The sequence below is a fragment of the Oreochromis aureus genome, linkage group 18, assembly GCF_013358895.1.
Source record: "Oreochromis aureus strain Israel breed Guangdong linkage group 18, ZZ_aureus, whole genome shotgun sequence".
Classification (NCBI taxonomy): domain Eukaryota; kingdom Metazoa; phylum Chordata; class Actinopteri; order Cichliformes; family Cichlidae; genus Oreochromis; species Oreochromis aureus.
In genome coordinates this window covers 14830141-14854696 of record NC_052959.1, presented here as the reverse complement: position 1 = coordinate 14854696, position 24556 = coordinate 14830141, and the positions used below count along the sequence as shown (strand labels likewise).

At 39.7% G+C, this 24556-nt stretch overlaps 1 protein-coding gene across 2 annotated transcripts in view; it reads left to right on the top strand.

Moving 5' to 3' along the window:
• Nucleotides 1–24556, top strand: part of gpc5c (glypican 5c) — a 103209-nt gene that overhangs the window by 44580 nt on the left and 34073 nt on the right. For both annotated transcript variants that reach the window (XM_039601621.1, XM_039601620.1), the window contains one exon: nt 22484–22604. In XM_039601621.1, coding sequence (XP_039457555.1) covers nt 22484–22604 — 121 coding nt within the window. The remainder of the gene's footprint in view (nt 1–22483; nt 22605–24556) is intronic.

Sequence of the window (24556 nt, the reverse complement as noted above, 5' to 3'; positions counted from 1 at the left end):
AGGGGTCGCCACAGCAAATCATCTGTCTCACAATTCAAGGATAAGAGTTCACATCTATGGTTAGCTAACCTAACAGGCATGTCTTTGGACTCTAGAGAGAACCCACGCAGGTACAGCAAAAACATACAAATGCCACACAGAAAAACCCCAGTCGCCAGCAGGTACAAATCTTAAACTCTCTTCCTGTGAGGCAACAGTGCTAACCACCACACGACCACGTTTCCTGCAGTCAGAAATCATTGTGTTTATTGCATAGCCCACTCTCTCTGCATTGACCTTTATGAGGAGCAATACTCATTGCAACAGCAATAGTAAATCCCTCAAACCCCCACTGGGGTTTTTTTTAAATGCAATATTCATGTATACCTAACTTGTTCATATTTATACTATAAGTGCATTCTCATTGCTATGGAATTCTGCAGAGAGGTGTAGGTGCTTTTTAGTGTATTATTCTAATTATTATAAAAGTTTTTTAAGAATAGATAATTCTATCACCTATATTTTATGACCCAATACAAACGATTCCACTGTATTGGGAGTAGCTCAAGAGATAGTCCACGTACAATACAGCAGTGCGAGTCCTTCTGAATGCCTTGCATTTTTATAAGGTTATGACAATCCATTTGTTTATCATTTTGACATCTGGAATCCATTCTGTTATTGCAGAGAGCAACAGAGAGAGCGCTGCGCTGGGCAAAGCCTTCACCCCTTATACTCGCACTCGTTTTTCTTCACGCCTTCTAGTCCCATCCAGTCAGCCTTCTCTGTGTCTGTCTCTCGGGTTAGGGGAGTTCAGTTCCAAAAAATGCGAGCGAATTGGATAATGAAAGAGGGAACTATAAATTAATGACTATATGCAGAGGGAAGACATTCCCTGCTCTGTGTGCAGCCTGTGTGCTTCACATATGTGCCTTTAAGACCTGTGTTCTGGTGACGAGCAGAACAAGAGAAGTTCGTTGTTGTTCGTCATGATTTGTTTGCAGAGAAAAAGTGGAGCATTTCGGAAATGTTGCCTACATATGTTTACATTTTCTGCCTCTACACCTACCCTTTAACCCTTTGCCATTGTCTGCAACTGCTTCCCTTTTTACTACCTCAATTCCCCTATTCTACTTCCTAAGCTCTTATTCAGCAGCCCCTTCCTTTCCCATAACCCTGGTCTACTTCCTGGGACCTTAGTATGACCCACGCTGCATTGCTTTGACTCTTTTCTCTTTGGGCCTGCGTCTTTGTGGTGTGGGTGTGTATATGTGTGCGCACTCGAGAGAAAGAGAAAACAACAGTGATCATATTTCAGTATTTGTGAGGTGTTTATACTCTCTGAAGAAATGCTTGGATTCTGAGTTTGGATTCATGGATTTTCTAAAAATGGGGACAAGTTTAGATGTCAGCAGATGTAATTCTGTTGGCATATACAGCTATTTGCCAATGTGGTTCCTGCATGAAAAGTGTTTATGAGTTTCAGTCTCTTCAAGTTTTGGTTTTATGGTGTGCCTTGAGCACACTGTATATTTATAAAGTTTCTTTCCAACTTCTTTCAGTCTTATTCTGATTGTTTTTATAGAGGAGATGCAACTTCTCCCTTAGACAGTGTGTCCAGTCAGTGCACTCGGTTGAGCTAATATAATTAAAATGCCACAATAGATTGGCATGTTTTACTGGACCAATTCCTACTGGGCGAGGTAGACACTGTGCACTCACTAACCTCGGTGCTTGCCCATTGGCAAGGCATCAAACTCATAGCAGGAGAGAAAGGATGAGAAGGAGAGGATATATGTGGTGGGGAGAGGGTTAAGGAAGTATGAAAGAGAAAACAGTGGATGGAACGGCAGATGAACTCATGGATAGTTGAGGGGAAAAAGGAAGATATAGGTCAGTGGCAGCAGGAAGCAGCGACTTAAGTAAAACCCTCTGTCTTTGTGGCTTAATTGACTCTATGAGCCTGTTTGAAGTTTGCACTGTTTCTCTGGTCGGCAGCCAATAGTGGTCAGTGTGTCACTGTCTTCTGTGTGTGTTTGAGAGTACTGTGCATTCAAGAAATTCTGTTCAGTTCGACATTTCAGTGTAAAGAACTGCTGAAGAAAGGACAAAAAAAGCTTAAATCTCCATGATGTCAACACCACTGCAATATGCAGTTAAATGGACCAAAAGGGATGCATTTGAAACAAAGTTTTATTGTATGGTATCGGGGTGCCTTGAACGACTTTACAGTTACTCAGTGAAGCTCTTATTTACATTCACTCACTTAGCATACACTCCATGATTATCATGTTACAGTGTCACAACTTTGGAGTGTTCTGTGCATATCTATTGTTAAAGAACTTTTAATGAGAATTCATTTACTTTTTGTTTTAATATAATAAAATCTAAGGTCACAGCTTGTGTCACAATTATATTTATTGAGTTTTACCACAGTTTTGCCAAACAGTTGTTTTGCCATTCAGTGCTACACATGTCCGACTTGTTGTTATGAATGAGACATACTGCAGAGAAAACAAAGACAAAACTTTATCTCAAGTAATACAGCCCACAGTAAGAGACAGTTATATCAGAACTACACACTCATATTGTTATGTTCAATGTAAAGTTTGCACTAATCAGAGTTATAGAAAATCTACTCCAGACAGACATATCATATCTATGTGGCCACATGATGATGGTGGCTATATGGATTTCACAATTTTTGTTGTCTGCTGACAGCACACGTACAGTACTGTAGAAAAATCTTGAGCCAACTTTCATTCTTTCCTCATATTTTGCTTCCAAGGAGCCAGGCGTTCTTGTAATTTTTTAACGTGATCTTGAGCAATAGCTCTTCATTCTTTCTGAAGTGTTTTTTCTTTCTTTTCTTTTTATTTTTTTACCCGTGCATTTTCAGATGAATGCTTTTTTTCTTCATTTATTAATCCGCTTAACACTGACCTATAAATTATTCAAGCATAAAAGAGGCAAATAACTCAAGGAGTGCAATGTTGTTGTGTCTGCACCTAAAAGGCAACTTAACGAAGAATCAATTTTAAATTCGAAATAATTTATCTGTATTTCAGGTTCGAGACCACCACTCATACAGTCCTCTATCACTTTTTCACCCGCACACATAATTCATATTTCTCTGGTTAAATCAGCAATAAATGCCAAAGACAACACAGTGTGACAGGCATGAAATAGTCATTTTACACCAAGAAGATGAGGAGCTATTAGTCGAAACCTTGGCATGTGTCAGCATAGTGTGCAGTGTGTCCTTAAAAAAACTGAAGACACTGGACAAGTGGAGGAGAAAAGAAGACGTTGCACACGTATATAGTAGGTGAAGAGTATTTGAAGGTTGCGTCTTCAAGAAATAGGCTAAAAATCCAGCAAAGACCTATAGTAGTAGTAGTTGAGCCTATAATTCACTGAACCCTCATTAGAATTGGTCTCAGTGGAAGGTTGGTGGACAAAATGCCATTCATAAAGCAGGAAAAGTAAGGAGAAAAGGATCTGAGCTGAAATTCACTGGCAACAGGGAATTGGAGTGATGAATGCAAGTGACCAATTTTTGGTTTAAATTGTTGTCAATATGGACAGAAGAGGTCAGAAGAGAGGTACAACAGTGAGTGTCTACAACCTTATGTAAAACAAGGTGGAGGTTCTGTCATGATTTGGGGATACTTTTCACAGAAAAGAACTGTCAGATTTTGATCCACCATCAGTACCATCTGGAAAGCATCAGAGTGGCAGCAACTACATTTTTCACCATACAGATGATCACAAAGGCACCGCTAATGAAGTAAAGGCATGCATGGTTAGAGTGGATCTCTATCAGTCATGGATTAACCTTTCCAGAGCCAGGACCTCAACTTTATTGAAGCAGTGTGATATCTGTAATGATAGAGGTCAGAACAAAAGGCAGCCAACATCCTTCAAGTAGCCTGGAGAACAACTCCTGACGGCTACTTCAAGAAATAAAATGAAAGCTTACCTAAGAAAGTTCTGGCTGTGTAGAAGAACCCAAGTGGTCATACCAAATACGGACTTTCAAGCTCATTTGCAATAACAAACTCTGTTATTGCCTTGTATTCTGTATTTCAGTTTATATTTGCACGTTTCAATAAATCACTGCAGCTATTTGAAGACATGAGGGGTAGCTTAAGTACTGTAATACATCCAACACACAACAGCATCACATAGTGTGATCGAATTTGACTTTCAGAGCTAAGCACCTCTGTCATAACTATTTTTAGAAACACTTTTATCATTTTTCCCAACAGATACATCAGACCTTGCACATAAAATACAGACCTGACCTAGGCAAGACATATATATATCTTCCTACTGTATGAGGTAATGTTTACCTGTAGGCCTAAATTTAGGGCATGCAGTGAGTATTGGCAACATTCCCTGTAGCGTTTTTGTGTAAATGTGTGTACAAGTTTCAGTTTCCAGTGAGTGTTTTTTACCATCAAAGTGAGAATGTGAGCAAGACGTCTGCTGTGAGTCTAGTTACAAGTTTAAGAGTTAGTCCAAGCTTTTGCTCAACCCACTGCAAAGGTATATGAATTTAAAATGAAAAAGAATGACCGGCACGGGAGGAGAGAAGGAAGGCTAACAAAACCAGCTCTGTGCAAACAACAAAAGTACAGTCCACTACTGTGGAGGCTGTTGTGTGTGCCTGTGATCTGTGTTCAGTGTGTGTATGTGGTAACCTGAAACCACAGGGAAAACGTTCCTAGAATTCCTGGTGGGTTTGGTGTCATGGCTCGCTCACTGGAACCCCCTGAGTGGTGCTGGGAATGTGGCCTCTCCACGGAAGAGCAACAGAATAAAGGGAAAGTCCCGCCCTATTTTCATACATTCATATACACTTGCTGCCATGTAAATGCATGCGCACACACACACCATTTAAGGAATATATACATGAAATAAAGGTAAAGGAGAACACTTCTGAAAACAAATTCATGAACTATATATTCAAAATATATTTTACTAGTTTCTGTGTCTTGACCCTAATCATCTATCCTTTGCTCTGAGACTGTATTTGAAATTATGATTTTGGATGCAAGTGATAAATGCAAACTGGATCTGCTTCATAATACAACTGCCAGATTTGATCAGTGATATAAGGTGTCCCCTGCTGAGGAGAATCAACAGAGCTCAGTTTAACTGGGCTGTAGTTAGCTTTTTTTTCTTCTGTTAGCCAGAAACAAAAGATTAACACAATTCAACCCTTTGGCCATAACTGGTAAATAATAATAGTAGCTTGTAATTCAGGTACTAGGGCAAACGGCATACAATCATAGACTTGCAATGTATTTAAGCAAGCATAACCTCAATACAACACTTAATTGATTGGTGTGCTGTGCCTAGGTGAGCTAACAGAGTGCAATAGGCATCAGATAAGAGTCCAATAGCTGACTGTATGTGGGGGAGGGACACACAGAGATGCGCACAATATTGCTCATTTATTAATCCCAGTAACATGTGGTTTGACTAATTTCCCTAATGATATGATAACAACAATAAAAAAGGGTAATTTCCTTGATATTAGCATTTTTAGCTCACAGTTGGCATGCAGTTGCTGGCACTGTTGCCACACATCAGGGGTTTTAGGTTAAACCTGCTGGCTGGGGCATTCTGTGTGGAGTTTGCATGTCCTCGCTATGCTTCTATTGGTTCTCTCTAGGTACTCAGGCTTCGTATCACAGTGTGAAAACATGCTTGCTGGGTTAACTGGTGTTTCCAAATCGGCAGTAGGTGTGAATGTGAGTGTGATTTGTTGTCTGTCTCTCTGTGTTAGCCCTGCAATAGACTGTTGACCTGTCCAGGGTGTGCCCTGCCTCTTGTCCAGTGACAGCTCAGATATTCTCCAGCTCCCCGTGGCGTTCAGCTTCATCAGCGGTGATGGTGCAGCCGTGCTTCCCTTTAGGTTTTAAACTGGGGCTAATTTCAGGATAGGATTTGACTCAAGGACCTTGAGTCAAGGTAATATCACACACTGCAAGAATAAAATCCCTCCATACCAAATACTGACTTTCAAGCTCATTTGAAAGTCAGTATTTGGGATGGAGGGAGACAGCACAAGTTTGTAACAGTAGAAAAAGTAGCTTACTTCACCAAAGACACAAGTAACTTAACATAGAGAGAGTGGAGCAAAACAGAACACATGCAGACAAGCCTGGTTGAGAGGAATCTCCCCTGAGAGTGCCAGAGTCAGACTGCAGAAGGATTGAGGTTTTAAAGGCCAATGCAGTGCAGTGCCTCTAGTCACTTCCTGCAAGTTAGAGGAACAGCACATAGAACCTTAAAGCCAGAGTGCCTTAGGATTTTCACAGTGCTACTTACTTACTTCATGAAGATTAGAAATGTGCTTTGGCCCAGATAATTAAGTGATTTGCAACACATGCAGCAGTGCTTTTAAAATCTATCCTGTAATGAACTATAAGTCCGTATACAACAACATCTATTTGCATATCTGTGTAAAATCAAGATTTTGACATTACTAAAGTCCCAAAAGACCACCAGCTTGACAAATAATAATGAAAGGACAGACACCTAAGAAGATTAATTCCTTATTAAAGGTATTCACATATGCCTGCTCATGACAAACATGATAGTTATGGCTGGGAATTCTGCCAAGAAAGCCATTTTGTCAATGTGTTTGTCAGTGCTACCATCTGTGTGACTTCATTTGGATAACACCTCCCTGAACTTTGCCCTTCTTCTCTTTGCCTGCAGTACAGTCACTCTGTTTTACTTCTTGACTTTCACAAGAGTTTGCACAACATTGTGATGTATATGTTATTCTGGTGTCAGTAAGCTGCACTTAGAGCTGACTCCTTCTATTGGTCCATTGCTATTGATATATGAGTGCTTGTGGGTTATCTATCTGTATATTGATTGCATATAGACACAGTGAATGTACTTTGTGGCCGTCTGTGCATGCTCTGAGTGGGTGTGCATAGGTTCATGACAGACGATGGGTTTGACTCCCATGTGCCCTTTGCGGCAGCAGAGAATCTGAACCATGACCTCCTCCGTCAGCACTCCCACAAATCCCCTCCACTCTGTACGTGGGTATGTCTGCATATGAAGATGTGTTTTTTAATGCCTTGAACACTACCACTTAATGCCCTTTACGTATACAGGGAATATGGAGGCCTACAGTAGGTTCAGATGTGACATTATCCCTTCCTCTTTTTTTTTTTTTTGTCCCTGTGTCTCATATATTTTGGTCACTGAACCTTTATGTGAACACAAAGCAGGCTTGTACATACATGCAAAATATAAAATGTGGATTGTGCAGATTCAGCTTACGAGTGGTGGACCCCATGACTGGGTTTTAGGTTACCCTGGAGCCGTCAACCTTAAGCATTAGATCACGCCATTCTGACCCGGATTAGACAGACAGACAGACAAACAGGTGGTCGAACCACCCCAGAGGATCATGGTCCACTCCACCCGTCTGTCCTCTGTGGCATAGTTTACCCTCCTGGCTCTGCTCCTGCCTGCCCTTGTCTGCTTTCCAAACACCAACTGCCCCTCCAGCTTCCCCCCAGACCTCTGGCCTCAGTTATCCATGCTCTCCTCGGCATGTAGGCATGTGACTGGAAGGAGGGGTTACATTCATCAAATTAGGTCTGGTAACACTTTCTTTTTTCACACACTCATTCTTCTTTCTTTCTTTCTGTATTATATTATGTGCATTTAAGTCTGAGTTGGATCCCACTCACGTTTTCAGCTCTCTGTCACTTCCTCTTTCATGCATCCTTCATCCCATTGTTGCTAATGCACATACATGATATTCTTGAACTGTGACTATGATATCTCTTGAACTGTGACTAGTGACTGCTATCTACGCGACCATGTGAAATGCTCTTTATTGTCATTGGAAAGCAATGGTACCACCTACTGGTGAAATGCTGGCTTTCCGCTGAAGAATAGAATAGTCTCTGAGGGGGTTAGTGAGGTATTGCCCGCTCTCATTCACCACCTGCTGCAGTTTCCTCTCGTCCTGATGGACCTGTGTGCAGCTCTCATGGTTAGCGGAGGAAGTCTCTGGGGTAACTAAAGTGGGTGTCCAGGGTGTTTGAGGGGTCTATAAGTGATGATGATGCTGATTCAGAACTTTCTGCTGAAGTCTGCCAGAAAAATACAGTAAATGTCTCTGACTTTTGGGGTTAGTGAGGTGCCAATATGCCCGCTCTGCTGCACCTCTTAATATTTTGTTTCCACAGACCGCTGTAATTTCTTTAAAATGGTCTTGGGCAATGGTTCTCTAGTTTTTTTGGAGATTTGTCAGCATTGGCTCCTTTTTTACTCATTTTTGTGCAACAATTGTTGAACCACAGTGTGCAGCTCTCGATGGTGGAGGCGGTAGAAGTTTTGTTACTAGCAGCCTGTCACAAAAACACATAAATTATGTCTCTGGGGTAGGACTGGGCCTGACGCCTAAAAGTTTCCTAAATGAAAGTATACAGCCTTTAACAGGGTGTGCAACCTTTCTGATGGCGAGTGCCATTTAAAATTTCCTCAGAAGTCAGTGTGAAATGCATTTTGTAATTAGGCATGAACTGTTACATTATAAGTCACTGGTCTTATATTTGTTTGTAATAGGTTAATTATCAGCTATAGATTCAGAAAATTCACTGTACAACAGAAAATACAAATGCTATTGAACAATGATAAGAAAAATAAACTGGGCCAATATGGCATTTGAATACAGACACACACATGAAAAATACAGTCTCACTCAGAATAGTTAATTATATTCATCTGGTGACTTTTGGGCTCATGTCTTAAAGAGTTAAGGCCTCTGCAATTTTGAAGACAGTTAAACTTGTCATTAGTGATGTCGGCCTGTGAAAATGCAAGTTCCATATCCTTCTGGCATTAAACTTTAAGATCTTAGTGATTAAAGATTTCGTTTAATCTGAAAAAAAGTCTTGAACCACCTTCTTAATATTTTGTTTCTAAGGAGCCAGACTTTCCTGTAATTTCTTTAAAATGGTCTTGGGCAATGGTTCTCAGATAATTATTTAATTTTTGAGGAGATTTGTCAGCCCATTGGCAAAACTTTGCTAGCCCCTTTTTACCAGCTGTCAGCTACTTAGAAAAGGATCCTGGTGTTATTTGTTTGTCCCCAATCCTGACCAATTGTTTTTACCTGTTTTTGATTCAGAGAACATCTCCTGGTTTCATCCATGTTTCCTCTAACAGTACAAACATCATGACCAGCAGCTTTACAGCTGTGGCTCAAACACTGATACACACAATAAAAACTCAACTGATGAACCAGTGTTGTGTAAACAAACAAGAGAGAAAAGCCGATCAGCTGATCATTGATCAGTTTCATGATTGAAGTAACAGACACAGCAACTGAAGTCCGGGACAAACTGTGTTCCTTCTAGAAACGCTTAATAATTTCTCTGAATGCCGGACGAGAAACATTTTAAAGTTCACTATCAGACTGCCCAGCATCATTGTTACTAGCAGCCTGTAAACACCTAAACTTGGTTTATATCTGACCCAGATAGACTGCACCAACGAACGAAATAAATAAACTTGGTTTATCTGACCCAGATAGACTGCAGGTCATAACTTCTTACCTGAAGTTTAGTTCAACGCCTCCGACCGGCGGCTTCCGGGTCTCTCCTCCTCCTGTCTCCCTTCCCTCATCCACCTGCTGGCCTCCTCCACTTGTTAATTTTAGGAAGCTCCGCCAGGACCAAACAACTGAGTTATTTTTACACACCGACCAGCTTCTGCCAATCCACCACCCCCAAAAAAAAAAATAAAAATCATCGGGCCACCAAGCATTAAATGACCAGTATCTGTGCGTGCCATCAGTTGTCATGTCTTTATAAGTGCCTAGGGTTGCCGACCCCTGCTTTATAAGATGGGGAAGAAAATTCAACAAACACCTGGCAAACCTTCATTAGTGGTGTCAGTGCCAAGAAACCATTTGTAAAGAAGGAAAACAGGAAGAAAAGGCATCACACAAATCACACAAGAAATCGACTAAAAACCAGAGACCATAGGTCTGATGGAGTGATGAATCCAAATGTGAAACCTAAATCATCATGAGTCTGTACAGAGGAGGTTAGGAGAGAGGTACGACCGTTAGTGTCTACAGCTGGCTGTAAAACACAGCACTGCCATGATTTGGGGCTGTGGTCTTGGGGATCTTAATTTTAATTGTGAAAAATATGCTAAAATTTTGATACACTATTGAATACATCCTGGAAAACATCTGATTGGCAACAGGTTCATTTTTAAGCATGAAAATGATGCCGAGCACACTGCCAATGCAGTGAAAACATGCCTGGATAGACAAACACACAACATCAGTCATGGATTGGCCTCCCCAGAGCCACGACCTCAACGCTACTGAAGCATCTTGACATAGAACAGAACAAAAGGCAGTCAAAAACCAAAGAAGAGCTTTGGGTATCCTTCATGAAGCCTGGAGAACTATTCCTTAAGGCTACTTAAAGAAATGACATGAAAGCTTGCCCAAGAAAGTTCAAACTGTGTTGAAGAATAAATGGCCTGTATTTGTATAGCGCTTTACTTAGTCCCTAAGGACCCCAAAGCCATTTACACTACATTCAGTCATTCACCCATTCACACACAGGTGATGGCAAGCTACATTCTAGCCACAGCTGCCCTGGGGCGCACTGACAGAGGCGAGGCTGCCGGACACTGGCGCCACCGGGCCCTCTGACCACCACCAGTAGGCAACAGGTGAAGTGTTGCCCAAGGACACAATGACTGAGACTGTCTGAGCCGGGGCTCGAACCGGCAACCTTCTGATTACAAGACGAACTGCCAACACTTGAGCCACGATCAAGAGTTGGCCGTTAAAGGTGGTCATACCAAATATTGACTTTCAATACTTTGTTTTTGTCTTATAAACCACTACACCTATTTCCCATCTTACTAATAAAATTCAAAGCAATGATTGTGATTCAGGACTTTTACACAGTATTGTAATTCTATTGCTTTGAAAACAGTTTGTATTTGTAGTTTGTAAGAAATACAAAGAAAAATGTGTGTGACTTTTCAAATGTGCAAAAAATAATTTTCTCTGTCAGGAAATGATGCTTGCCTGCTTGTGATTTTCGTGTGTGGGCATCCTGGACATGACATTTGTGTTCCTCCAATCTAATGGGGCTGCATAATGTTTTCCCAGAAGTCTGTGTGGTCTATTGAGTCAGCCTATAGTATGTCTGCTGGTACACTGAGGCAGGCGACACACTGAGGTGGAGAGCAGTTACACCCAGTGACAGACACACTCAGGCCTGGGAATGTCCTCAAAGCAAACCACGGGCCAATTATAGCTGTAATCTATATAATTGCCACCAGAGGCTATTAAAGCTTTAAACTCCATAGCTGTACTGTATGTTTCCATTTGTCTGTCTCTAAAACTAGAGACAGACTTTGACAAATGGCCACCGTTTATTTTGTAATTTGTTTAACTTTCGTGTAACCAAGAAATCACATAAATTTGTAGTTGTTGAATGAGAACATGGGTAGTGGCCCTTCCACTTAGAGGAAAATAAAAACGTCAATTTAAATTTCGTTGCTTTAATGTTAATTACTTGGTTTAGTACAAGTGGAAAATAAATAATAACAAAATTGCATTTTGCAGATTTCTTTTTTTTTGTCATAGAAATTGTATTTATTTTTTAAATAATTGAACTGAGAATTTATTCTATGATTTCTTAAAAAAGGAGCTTTTGCATCTTTTCCTGGAAACATGGTCTCTATAAACAGCTTTAAAAATTATGAATCATAAACTGTTCTGCAAACACAGGCTGTAATAAGTGTATTTGACTTGTGAATTGCATTTAAAAGATTAAATATCGTTTGTTTAAAATTTGTTTAACAGAGACCTGAAAGTCTCTGCTCCACAGCTGGTTCCAGTTATACAAGCACAGAGAAAGAAGTTTGATTTTTTTTTTTTTTTATTATAATATCCGTCTGTAAGACTCATGAATGACAGACTGGAATATAAGCTTCAAAGGAAACGCTGATATACGTCAATGGAATAACAGTATCAGTTCTGTCAGTTCTACCCTCAGCTTATTCTTAAAGCTCAGAGTATTGATGCTTCATTGGATGCTGGATGCTTTCAGTACATAATAGTGGCCACATGGGTGCAGTGTGAAAGCATATTCTGCCAGGCAATCTGCTAAGTCTGAAGATATTACACATGCAGTCCAGCTTCATAAATACACACTATGTATTTTTCCCCCGAATGACAAAGTAGATTAATCACTCATGGGTATATCAGGGTTTGGAGGAGGAAACAAGTTTACAGAGTACATGTTAGATCTGTTTCCTTCACGTATTGAGCAAGAGTGCTTATATTTCACTGTGTTGCAAGTTGTGATTTGCTAATGTCAGGAATTGCTTACACGGCCATCGGGATGACAGAGATAGAGCGTATGTGGGGGAATATGAGAAAAAAACCAAGACCAAGAGCAGTCAGTTGCTTGGAGTAGGTCAATTACACCAAATTAATTCAGCTCTTTGCAGTTGCTGCGATTGTCTGATAAATCGATACATGTTCATTAGCCTGGAGTAGCACTGAAATGAAATATGCTTGGCTGGTTGGAGGATAGTAATGGGCCGATGATGAGCCAAACGAGATAGTGTCTCACCTAGCCTGAAGTAGGAAATAGAAATAAATGGGTAGAATAACCCTAATGATATCAAACACCTCCAAGCTACAAGATAATCACAGTATGTGATTACCAGTACGTATATGCACATTCTAAGTGAATCACAATAGCTTGCCATATCTCATTTCCCCATCTTTTTTTTTTGCCCTAAAACTGAATTCTATTCCTCTTGCTTAGTGTCTTTAGCTCCTTGACTATCCTCGGGATTAGCCTAAAGCTAGATGCTATAGAGCACTGGTTTCAAACTTTATGGACCCAAGGTTCAATTTTTGTGCAAAAATGGCTTCCTTCATCTAGACAGACAGTTGAGCAAAGAGAGCTGCCTTTTCAGATGCAGCACTCTTTTGAAGTAGCTCTTCTTTCTGAAAATATATTTTGGTTATCAAGTATCTCTTTAGCTTGTTTGACAACATATTAGCATTAGCCAACTTGATCCCAAACTGCAATTCCTACCAGTACTCTCAACTTTGGGTTTGTTGGGATTTCTTCCAGGTAAGAAAATGCTTTTTAGTTTTTCTAAATAAAAAGAAAAAAATCCATCTTGGACCATCTTGGCTATTTCAATTCTAAAGAGCATCACAGCCTGCCTATATCATAAGACCATGGTCTGCTGCCTACAGAGTGAGTAGGGTTGACTTTTATCTTTATCCACCCAACAGTCTTATTAGACACGTCCACTCAATAATTGACTACAGAAAATATGGAGACAAGAAAACATTAAGGCTATTTTCTTTCATGACCTGGTGTTCTGGTCACCACAAAAAGCGAGAAAGCAAGTCTGACCCAAGTGATTGGGTGTGAAAGCTTCTTACAGAAGTATTCAGAGAGTGTTGGCAGCGATTAAGCAAAGTGAAAATAGGATTCAGAATAAATACTGATGGGATACTTAATGTGAATCAAGAAAGGCCATTTACAGGTGTTCAACAGCATTAAAAAAAGATACAGAAAACAAACAGTACGAAGAGGAGCATTCGCATGTGCAGTAACACCTTTCATTGCACAGTAGAGGACAGGCTTTTAGTGCACGATTGCCACGAGTAATTTGAGCCATAGGACCTCCAGCCATGTAGCTGTGACTGTGCAGCCACTCAATAAGCTAACTCGGTCTTGGTAAAATCACCCTGGGACCTCTTAAGAAGTGGTAAAGCAGTTGAGCCCTACGTAGTGGTGTGTAATTCCAACCTAACCCACAGCCCCAAACAGCCATAATTCATTGGCTTAAAGTACCACAAAGACATGCCACCAGTTCAGCACAGGTGATGTGCCTCCGGTAAACTCCGAAACTTTAAAGAAGGAGAAGGAGGAAAAATCTTTCATCTTGGCTGGAATGACCATGAATGTGTAATGATACCTTCCTTTATTTGACCACTGCTGTGTATTTGGTATAGGTCTGCATATTTGGAAACATGGCCCACGTTACTTTGGATTGATCACTTACAAAGCACAGTTGGTGCAATTTTCAATGGAATCACTCTCTTTTTAAGAAATAGGAACTTTTTATAAATACAAAGAGCATCTGACACTGACATTCTGGGACAAGGGATATTCGGTAAAAGCATGTACCCCTTAACAAACCTTTTGAACCCTTCTCAGCCATAGAGTCTTTCACATTACTGGTGCATTCTGTGATCCAGACATGGTTCGCCTTTGCGTCAATCCAGACAAGTCCATGAGAGTGACAGAGGAGGCTACAGTACAGCAATAGCTGGCATACATGCACACTGTGTGATATAAAATGCATAATGCAAGGTTTCTTACTACAGCATAACAGATAAACACGAGTACGGTCCAGGATGTTATTGCTGTTCAGGCCATATTTTTAGTGAGATGAGCAATTCAGATGTAGTGGGCAACATGTGATGAATAGATGTAAATACCTTGTTAGACTGCCACCCCCACTTTTACAAAAACAGTCAACAGGATGCTGACTTGAAGCCAATCTGTTCAGATGTCGTCAGATTAATGGAAGATAGCACACGTTTGAAAGGGGCATTAGTAAAAGAACATCTTCTGACAGACAACAGCCAAATAGGTTTGCTTCGGGTATAATGGTTAATGACAGAAGGTGATGTGGCTGTTCGATCATATGCAGATGATTCATCTTAACCAGTACCTTTCTCCGCACTTGATCAGCTTCAGCTTCAGAAGAACAACTGCCTTGACTCATGTGACTGAATGAATCAAAGGCTTGAATTAGACTAGGGTGGTTAAACTGCAAGCCTCTAACCTTTTCTCTTTCCTGATGCGTACATGTTGAATCAAGATTGTGATGAAGACTATTTTCACACTATTCCAACAAACAAAAAACGGTCAATTTAAGGTGTTAAATATGCAACAAAGCAGCACAAGTATGGGTAGCTGTTTCTTCTGAACTCAATGCTTTTGTCCCACTGAGCTCAACTCACTTTGTTTTCTGCGGCATCATTTATAACAGAATAGAGTGGTATAAGTGTGCTGTCTTATCACCTAGCTCTGTGCAAAAAGAGCTGGATTTAAAAATATTTAAATAAATCTTATAAGTATGATAAGCCAAAGTTAGAGAGCCAAGGCTGAGATGGTTTGGACATGTGCGGTGGGGACACAGTGGATATATTTGACAAAGGATGTTGAAAATGGAGCTGCCAGGCAGGAGGAAAAAGAGAAAAACCTCAGGGAAGATTTGTGGATGTAGTGAAGGAGAACTTACAGAGGGCTGGTGTAAGAGAAGAGGATGATAGGGATAGGGTGAGATGGGGACAGATGATCTGCTGTGGTGACCCCTCAAAGGAAGCAGCCGAAGTTTCGCGCAGGAGGCATTGGAATATATTCATATGAGTAACAGAGTAGAACTTGACTGAGCTCAGGTTCACATAGCATGTCTGATCCATCCTAGTGTCTGTCTTTATTGGGTATTACAGGCAACTAAGGTGCAATTGTCATGTTTCAGGATTTTAGTCATATTTCTAATCGAACTGGGGATAACTTTTTCACAGGTTTGTGTATCATTAGGAAAAACTGGAATTTTTTTTGTTTTTAAATACCCAACTGACAGCTGGAACAAGGAGGAGGTTGGAGGAGACTGATAAAAAGCAAAACATCCAAGGCCGCTTGCCCAGGTGTTTCTGAGAACTCCAAGTGACTGGAGCTGCTGATGGCATGTTCATGTTGTCACCAGCTGGCTTACAAATGACAGCGACAAGAAAAAGCAAGATTCTGCAGTGTCTGTATTTGCCGGGAGGGAAATGAAAAGAAAGAAAAAAAAAAGATGACTTGTCTTGTTGTAGACTTGGAGAGATCATTTAAGAACAAAGAATAATAGGTGGGGGTGCATGGTGGATAAGAGTAATCAAGCATCGAATAGAAACCACATTGTTTAAGCTTGTCTGCCCTGCAAACGACCTCTCCTGATTTGCGTGCTGTTTCCCCTTGTGCATTTTGTGATGTCTCGTACAGTTGTCCTTAGAGTACAGCTGACTACACTAACTACTGTGAAGAGATTGGACAAGATATCAATCAAAGAATTTGTCAGTGCTTAGTTTTTTAAATGCTTGACGTTTAAAGCATTTATTTTTAGCGTGCGGTTATCTTTGGAAATAACTGTTGGGTTTCAGGGACTGTGGCAAGGCCCGAGAGTGCCACTTGTATATGCTCACATTGCCTTACAGGGCATAGAATTTTAAAGCATTTGTATGTGTTTGCTCATGTCTATGTTTATTGCCTATGGATGACCTTATGTGGGATGGTGAGTAAATGTTTGTCAAGTGGCTCCTGACAAGTTGCCTGTTCATGGGCTTGAGGCTGTTTGCCATACAGTAAATGGCTACTAAGTTCACAGCATGTGAGAACAGTCTGGCCTTTCAGAACAAAACCTCCTGTTCAGAGTATTTCAATATGCCCAAGCCTTGCATGTAAAGTTCACTGGCTACAAACATCTGCTCAGCGCCCCCTCCCCACACACACTTTTTTGAAAGGGCATAAGAGAAAGGTCTAGATTTCTTTTCCAGCGGTATGGGTTTACTGTTATGTGAGCAGCATATACTGTGCAGACTGACTAAAAACATGTAAAATAAATTAACATCAGACAAGAACTCGTTTTTAGTGTATATCTGTAGATAATTCTCCTTCCTTTATATTTTGCTTGGAAAATGGGACCAACTGGTTATGGCTGATGGCCACGCCTCTCTGAAACTGCTTCTGCCAGAGGTTTCTTCCTGTTAACAGGGGGTCTGATGCCAAGTGCTTGCTCACAGGGGGTCATATGATTGTTGGGGTTTTCCCTTTTTTATCTGTATTATTGTACAGTCTTTACCTTACAATATAAAGCACCTTGAGGGAACTGTTTTAATTTGGTGCTATATAAATAAAATTGAATTGAACTGAATTGAACTGAACTGAATTGGAATAGGTGCAGTGATTTATTGAACCATGTGCAAACATACATGGAAATACAGTATATAAACAGCAGATATTGCCTAGTGAATCCAAATCTGATGGTACTTCTTTGCATTCATGATTCCATCAGTTTTGAGAAGATTGTTTGCCACTTATTTCAGTCCAGTTCTTGTGTAATTTGGCATACCTCAGCTTTTTCTTCCTGTTTCCCTTCCTTAAAAATGACAGACCTCTAGACAGCCACCCTTCCCTTGAGACCATTGCAGCTGAAGGACCAGGTGTGTCTTTCAGATCCTGTGTCAGATCTTTGTGAAGGAGTATTTGAAAGTGTCTTGACTTTCAGATAGTCTTCAGCTGCTGTACATTGTTTTTTAAGACATTTTTCCTCCATTTGTCCAGTTTCCTTAGATGTTTTAAGGACACACTGCACCCCATGCTCAGATATCCAAGTTTCTGCCTAGAGTATTTGAGAATCAGCTTCTTTGACATTTTTCATAGATTCATATGTTATTGTTAAGTGACTCGTTTGGTACCAGGACTGAACAGAAAACGAGGGGAAAAAGAAGCCAGTCTCCAAAGAAAAACTTTTAAATACCTTGGACATTAGCTATTTTTTCAATCTGTGATTTAGGAAATTTAAATATATATATGGCAATAGTTTTATTTCAACAAAAAAAGTTATAAAGATTCGATTATTGACATTTTTTGAATGTTAAGCAGCAAAAAATTGCATGACTGTCTTAAAAATATAACAAACATAAATCCTCAAACAGGAGAACTTTAAAAACACAGCTGATATAACCCACTGTGCACTAATCACAGGACTTCCCCATGAGTAACTCAACACATGTTCAATTCCCACAACAGCTGGGGGGGTGGGGAAAAGCTTTATTAATCATGCAGAACAGACAATTTGCTGTTTATCTTGATAGCAGTGCCATCAGCCCAAGTGCAGCACCCTCTTCAGCTGAAATGGTGCCACCCACAGCCACAAAAATACACACTCTCAGTCATAGTAAACAGCCTCATCTCCTCTCAGTTATTAATCACTGACATTTTTCCCTTCCTCGCCTTGCTCTAATTCAGTCTGATGTTTGTTTCACAGAAATGATTATAGCTAGGGCAATTAACATGTACTAATGTGAGCACTAAAGGGCTTAGATATATGTCCGGTCTATTTAGTATAGACCAATTAATGAAATAATCACAAACTAGTCACTAATCCCCTGTATTTTTTAACATTATGTTTTGTAGAAGTAAGTTCACAGTGGATTGTGGAATTCAGCATGAAAGCATGGAAATAGAACATTAATAATGCACACAAACAGTATTAATAAGCAGTGTTTTATTTTCAATGCAGTCCATGTTTGCTAAAATGTTTCTATCATGTTTTTTACCTTAAATGTTTGTTTTTGTAATTTTATCAGTGTGTCTTCTTACTACATGACCCAATATCAAGCTAAAGTGTGCAACAGACCCACTAATGCTTTGGTGTGATAGCAGGTTCTGCACTCTCAGTCTATCATGAATTCTGAACCCCAAACAGAGCCTCAGTAGCAGATTCTGCTCCACTGATGCATTGAGAGGAGAGACGGCCAAGTATCACAAATTCACATTTTATCAAAGAAATGCTCCATTTACCTTACAAAAATAAAGCTTTGCAGCAGTGATTTTGGTGTTTAAGTAGCTAAGCATGAGAATATTTATAGCATTTTTCCACATTACAAACAAGAACAAAGATAAGGTAAGATTAAGAATTGAGGGGCTGAGGAAAAAGACTGCTTCAGTTTGTATTGCAGTGTATTGATTGTCTACATAGATGTTAGTCAAGCCCATTTACCTAGAAATTCTGTTTTAAATCACACAAGTACTTACTGGAGTTAAATATTGACATTATCAAAGAGAAGATGTGTGTCTGTTACCTATAGACATACTTTTGTGTGCGTAAAACACTTCATTCCAGGTGATCCAGGTGATAGCAGCATGTGCAGCTATTACATGCTGCTGTCAGTACTGGGTTCCACATTGTTGCTAAATCTGCAGTAATGCTTACTGTCACTTTATGTCACTAAAACAGGTCAGAATGCTAAGCACTGAATTTGTTTAGATTTCAGTTCAAGTCAGTTTTATATGTAACTACACCAGTTAAAACATACATTCTGTTAATCAGTGCACTGTGCTGCACACTGTTATAATTAGTGAGACATATTGTAGTGAAACTTTGCCTCAAAGTAAGCCATGACCTGTGAGTCTCTTTTCAGTTTGAATATTTGTTTCAGTTACAGATTAGACACATTAGACAAGACAGATTGCCTTGATGTAGTAGTTATAATTCTTGCGTTTCTGCCTACTTCAGTAAAAACTAATGTTGAGTTCAGTACCAGTAATGTATGCTAGGATTTTTCTCCAGTAGGAGACGTATTGTTTAGTCTTTACATCCACACTGAGACTGTTCTAGCTTGCACAGTGTTTGTCTTTTCACAATTCAATAATAGGATCCTGCTGATACAAGGCATGCATCTAATAAACTTCAGGAGAATGTCACAAAGCGTCCTGCTGATGAACATGTACATAAATTAAACAAGATGATTCTAATGAATCAAGAAAAGATCTAGATTATCCATTAATTTTAATATCTTCATTCCTAATGTCAATCCCAGAGGAGTCCTTAACAAAAGAAGTAATAAAGCTCCCATCATTTAAGAAATGATCTACAATCATTTATTTGCCTGGCAAATGCACATGTGTAATCTCTTATTCCAGTGATGCTTTATGTTTATACAGTAGTCGTTTCAGGTTAGAAATCATTGAAAACTCTGAAAGATAGAATCGGTAGTTTTTAGTTGTTTTATGTTTGTTTTCATGTGAAGAGTAATAGCAGCCACAAGTGCTCTCAAAAATAAATAAATTAAAACAAAAACAAGAGTTAACCATAGCCTGTTGTTAAAGGAAGACACTCACGCATGCAGTAGTCTAAGTCATTAAGTCCTTTGTGAATGTTACAAGCTTCGGCAGTTGGGTTTAACAGAGAAAATAAAGTCAGATTCACCATGGGTCACTTTGCTATGAATCCCTCGCAGTAGCAAAAGGCAATTTTCTTCAAATTCCAGATCAAATACGCATCCTTGTAATTCAATTAATGCAATATACATATAAAAATATCCTTTACCTTGGGTATTCTCAAGATGAACCCCCCCCATACACCTTAAAAATAAATAATGATTTTTCATGCTTTGCCCCAAAACCCACAAGCATTCCTTCAGGCTTTGAAAAGAGCAAAACATTTCAGTTTGGGGTCAGCATCAGGGAGTACAGGTCACTGCTAGTCTGTGCTTCAGGCAGAGGGAAAGGACGCGAACAGACAAAGCTGCCTTCAAGAGTGCGCATCAATTGTGCATTCATGGGGGAGTGAGTCAGTTCCATAGAAAAAGGGCTATGAGTCAGAAGCCATAAATGTGTAGAAAGAGTTTTCAAATGCTTGGTGAGGTTCTGCATTTGAGGCCACCAGAAGGGGAGAAGAGCTAATTCTAAAAAAGAAGGAGTGATCATTTGGGTGCTGTAGCATTTGTGCTGTACTGTCTGCTCAGTGTTTAATTCCCTGAGTTATAGCGCTCGAGTGAAATTTATTCCAAAACAGTTCACTGTTGCCATTCAGAGCAAACTTATAACATCTGAATTTCGCCTTGAAATTTGCAGCATTAATTGTATGTCTATCGCGTAATCAGTTCTGGGATATCCTGCTGTGTCAGTGGTTACATCCCCTATGTAGTATCAAACAAGCCCTGCAATGAAATGTTCCAGGCCAAACTCACTGCCAGACTCACCATGACACTTCCCTTTTATTAGCATCCAATTTGATGAGCTCATTTCTGCACCAACACTCTTATCACAAGCCAAGCCTGGAGACAGTCAGACCCCTAAGACACAGCCCCCCACTTTAAACCACTGCTTAGAGAGCTGTTTGATTCTTCAATTAATCTCTTGTGTCAGAGGGGAGAAGCTGAAAGTCCAAAAGCTATTGATAGCGTCCGTGTTCAGAAGACTGAGAGTTGGCAGCAATTAAGAATTTTCAGTTGTTGTCCAAGCAGTTTGTTGTGTGTATGTGTGTGTGTGTGTGTGTGTGTGTGTGTGTGTGTGTGTGTGTGTGTGTGTGTGTGTGTGTGTGTGTGTGTGTGGCACACAGAAAATCTGGTTGGTAAATACCCTAAAGTAAAATAAGCACTTGAAGGAAGAAAATGAAGCATAAAATCAAATACACAAACAACGAGATGTAAAGTTAATCTGCAATGTCAGAGGATTACACAGGATTTTTTTTTTTTTACATCATTTTGCTGTTTCAGCAAGATGGAGGAGCACCGACCTTATCAAGACATTGCTTATATCACAGGCCAGAGATTTTCAGGGTCAGCACTTTTATGATTGCCTCCACTCATATTCACAAGTATAAGTATATGCAAGCACGACGACAAAAGCACTCACATACCCATAAAGACATCCTTACAAACACGCTCGCTTAAACCATCCATAATCACTTTATCAGCCTCGCGCTGCCTGCTGAAGCATCAATTGATTTGTTGCCAGTACATGTCACTCCTCTCCAGTGCTGTTAAATCTCCCAAGTAAGGAAGATTAGCATCAATATATAATTCCAAAATTAATTTGGAGGAAAATGAGGGATAAGTGCATCGCATCATCGAAAGTCAATTTGCATATCTCACCCTCACCTGTGAGGTTAACTGCTTGCGGTATTGACCACAATAATACTAGACTAAAATAAGATTAATGACACAAAGAGCGAGCCAGTGATGGTGTAGGTTACAGGAAATGGGCACCGATTCTTTACGGACAAATTTGCAATCTATTGTTAGACATCAAAAACCCTTCCTGTTTAATTCAGGTTGGCCGCTAGAAAAGTTTAGCCTCTCTGACATCAGCTCAACAACAGCTCTGAAGAAATTAACAGCTATAGCTAACAGCTATACTGCCAAGCTTCAGGGCCACAGAGCATGCCAGAGTTTAAAAGGCCCAGCATGCATTTGTCTCAATCACAATTTTTACAAGGCAGAGCTCAGCTATCATTAAAATATTTCCTCTCACAAGAACAAGAAAAGCATCATTAAATGATCTGGATTAGATTTCAGTGTTGATGCAGGAGAGGATGCATAATGGAGCTTTTTAACAATATGTTGTTGACAAATGAGGCAAATTATAAAGATGCTGGAGTCTAACCAGGAGCCTGGCATAGTGTGTGTTTCTGATTGGTTATAGTGTCCAAGGTATATTTCCATAGTGATAATTCACAGAGTTAAATTAAATTGTGCAACTTACAACAATAACACATTAGCAATAAGCATTCTGATATTAACAAATACATTCAGCATTGCATGTTAACAGAATAAAGATGATGTCGGCGACTAAATTGATTCCAGCTTTCTTTTTTGTCACAGTTATACAGGCAGAGTTGTAGGAAATGGTCTGCATGCCCAGAGGAATAACCCAGAGGTCAAAGTTCGCAATGTGGAGTGCGCAGTTGCTGAAGCCAAGGAGAGGCTGGAAAACTTCAACACGGTAGGATGGATTTTTCAGTTATCATATGCATAGCTTAATTCTTTTATTAGACCAGCTATCATAAAAACAAGAAAATATTAATAGAAATCTGTCAAAAATGTGTTTACAACTATAAAATGTGTACTTATTCATTAGTAGAATAACAAACTGAATTCATGTTTTTACACTTAAATGTGAGCCAGCACGCTGGACTCAATAATTAATAACATTCAACCACTAAACCTATTTTTTTTTCTGTTCAGGAATGCAAGCAAATAGCTGTAATTCAGCATCTAATATTTTTTTTCTCTTCTTTTTGTCAATTTTTCAGCGTTCTTGTCAAATAGTTGTTTGAAAATTTATGAATAACAACAATATTTATATTTTAGCATTAAAACTATGATTTTGAGTAAAGAGCTTAACTGTGATGGATGCACATGGTCTAATTGTTGTTTTTTTGTAGTTAATAACAAGAGGAATTAAGAAAATAATAATAATAATAATAATAATAATACAGACTTGATGATTGTTGGTTGTGGACAAATGCAACTCAAAGTCTTTTTTTTTCTTATAAGGACTCAAATGCTATAACACATTGTCAAAAGAACTACTGAAATGTCCTTGCCATTTTCTTTTGATCCAAAGACTTGTTTTGAGCTCAGAGGCAGATATCAAAGATAAATGAAAAGGATAGTGTGTGAAAGGGAGACAGTGACAAAAAAGGGAATTACTGTGGAAAGGAAAAAAAAAAGAAAGATGAGAGGCAGGAGCAAAAGGTCATGAATGAGTGACAGATAGCATAGATGACACAGGCAGCTTCAAAGTGACACTGTTTGTCATGTAGATGGGGTTTAGGGCTGAAAAGAACCAAGAAGAAAAGGGCCATTTCAGACAGTCCCTAGAGGCCATTTGAGGAGACAAACGGACCAGGATTTGGTTCCCCTCTGCCCGCCTGCCCTTTTGTTGCCCTGAAAAAATTATGGCCACAGATAGAAACTGAGCGATGACTAGAGTTCTATCTCTATATCTCGCTTTGCTTTTCCGTTTGACCACTTTTATACCTATGTGGTTTCCCATGCTTCCATCTTATAAATTTCCCTTTTTCTCTGTATTAACTTAACTTTTTGTTTTAGTCTTATTTGAGTCGATATTGTCACACTTCACTCTTTCATCTGTACAGCAGCCACACTATATATCACTCAACCTGTTAACTGGCAGTTCAAGATCATTCCTGTTAGACCACAACATCCCATTGTGCTTGTGGCTGTCAAGTGCCTCGTTGTCATGGAAACTATGCAGAGTTGAGCGGGTGTCCTGTTGACATTTACAGACTTGAAAAGCCTACCTTGCATCTACACTAGGTGCCAGAGCTTGACTGAGCTTTATGTTTGTGCCAGATAAGAGAGAGTATCACAGTGTTAGCCTGCATGAAGTGACAGTCAACCAAAGAAAATCTTGGTCGACTGAAATCGTTACTACTCTCAAACCAATCGATTGGCGGCACTGGGTGGGGGGTGATAAGAGAAGAGACGCTCAGCTTGGTCTCGGTGTAGGTGTGTGCTCCTGCGAGACCGAGGAGCTAGTGAATCTGTGGTTTGGTGTGAATGCTGTTATAAATGAATTATTAGGACAAACACGGAAATCGACCAGTTCTGATGTATTTGCACTCAAAGCCTTGAGCATAAACTGGGAACTTGTTTGAACATAATAACACCGACAGGTCTTTAGACTTATTTTAAATTTAGATGCCCTGTTGGTTGTTGGGCTTTGATATGCAAACTGCTGCAATGTTTAGACTCAACTTTTTATATGATAACAAACTGAAGCTGCACTAACAATTTCTTTGTTATGGTGTCAGAGGAAAAGTTGACAAAATGTAAATGTTAAACGAACAGAATACATTCATTTGGGTAAATTCAAAGCTACTAAAAACACGCAGGCGGTGACAAGATTGGCTGATCAGTGAGAATTTG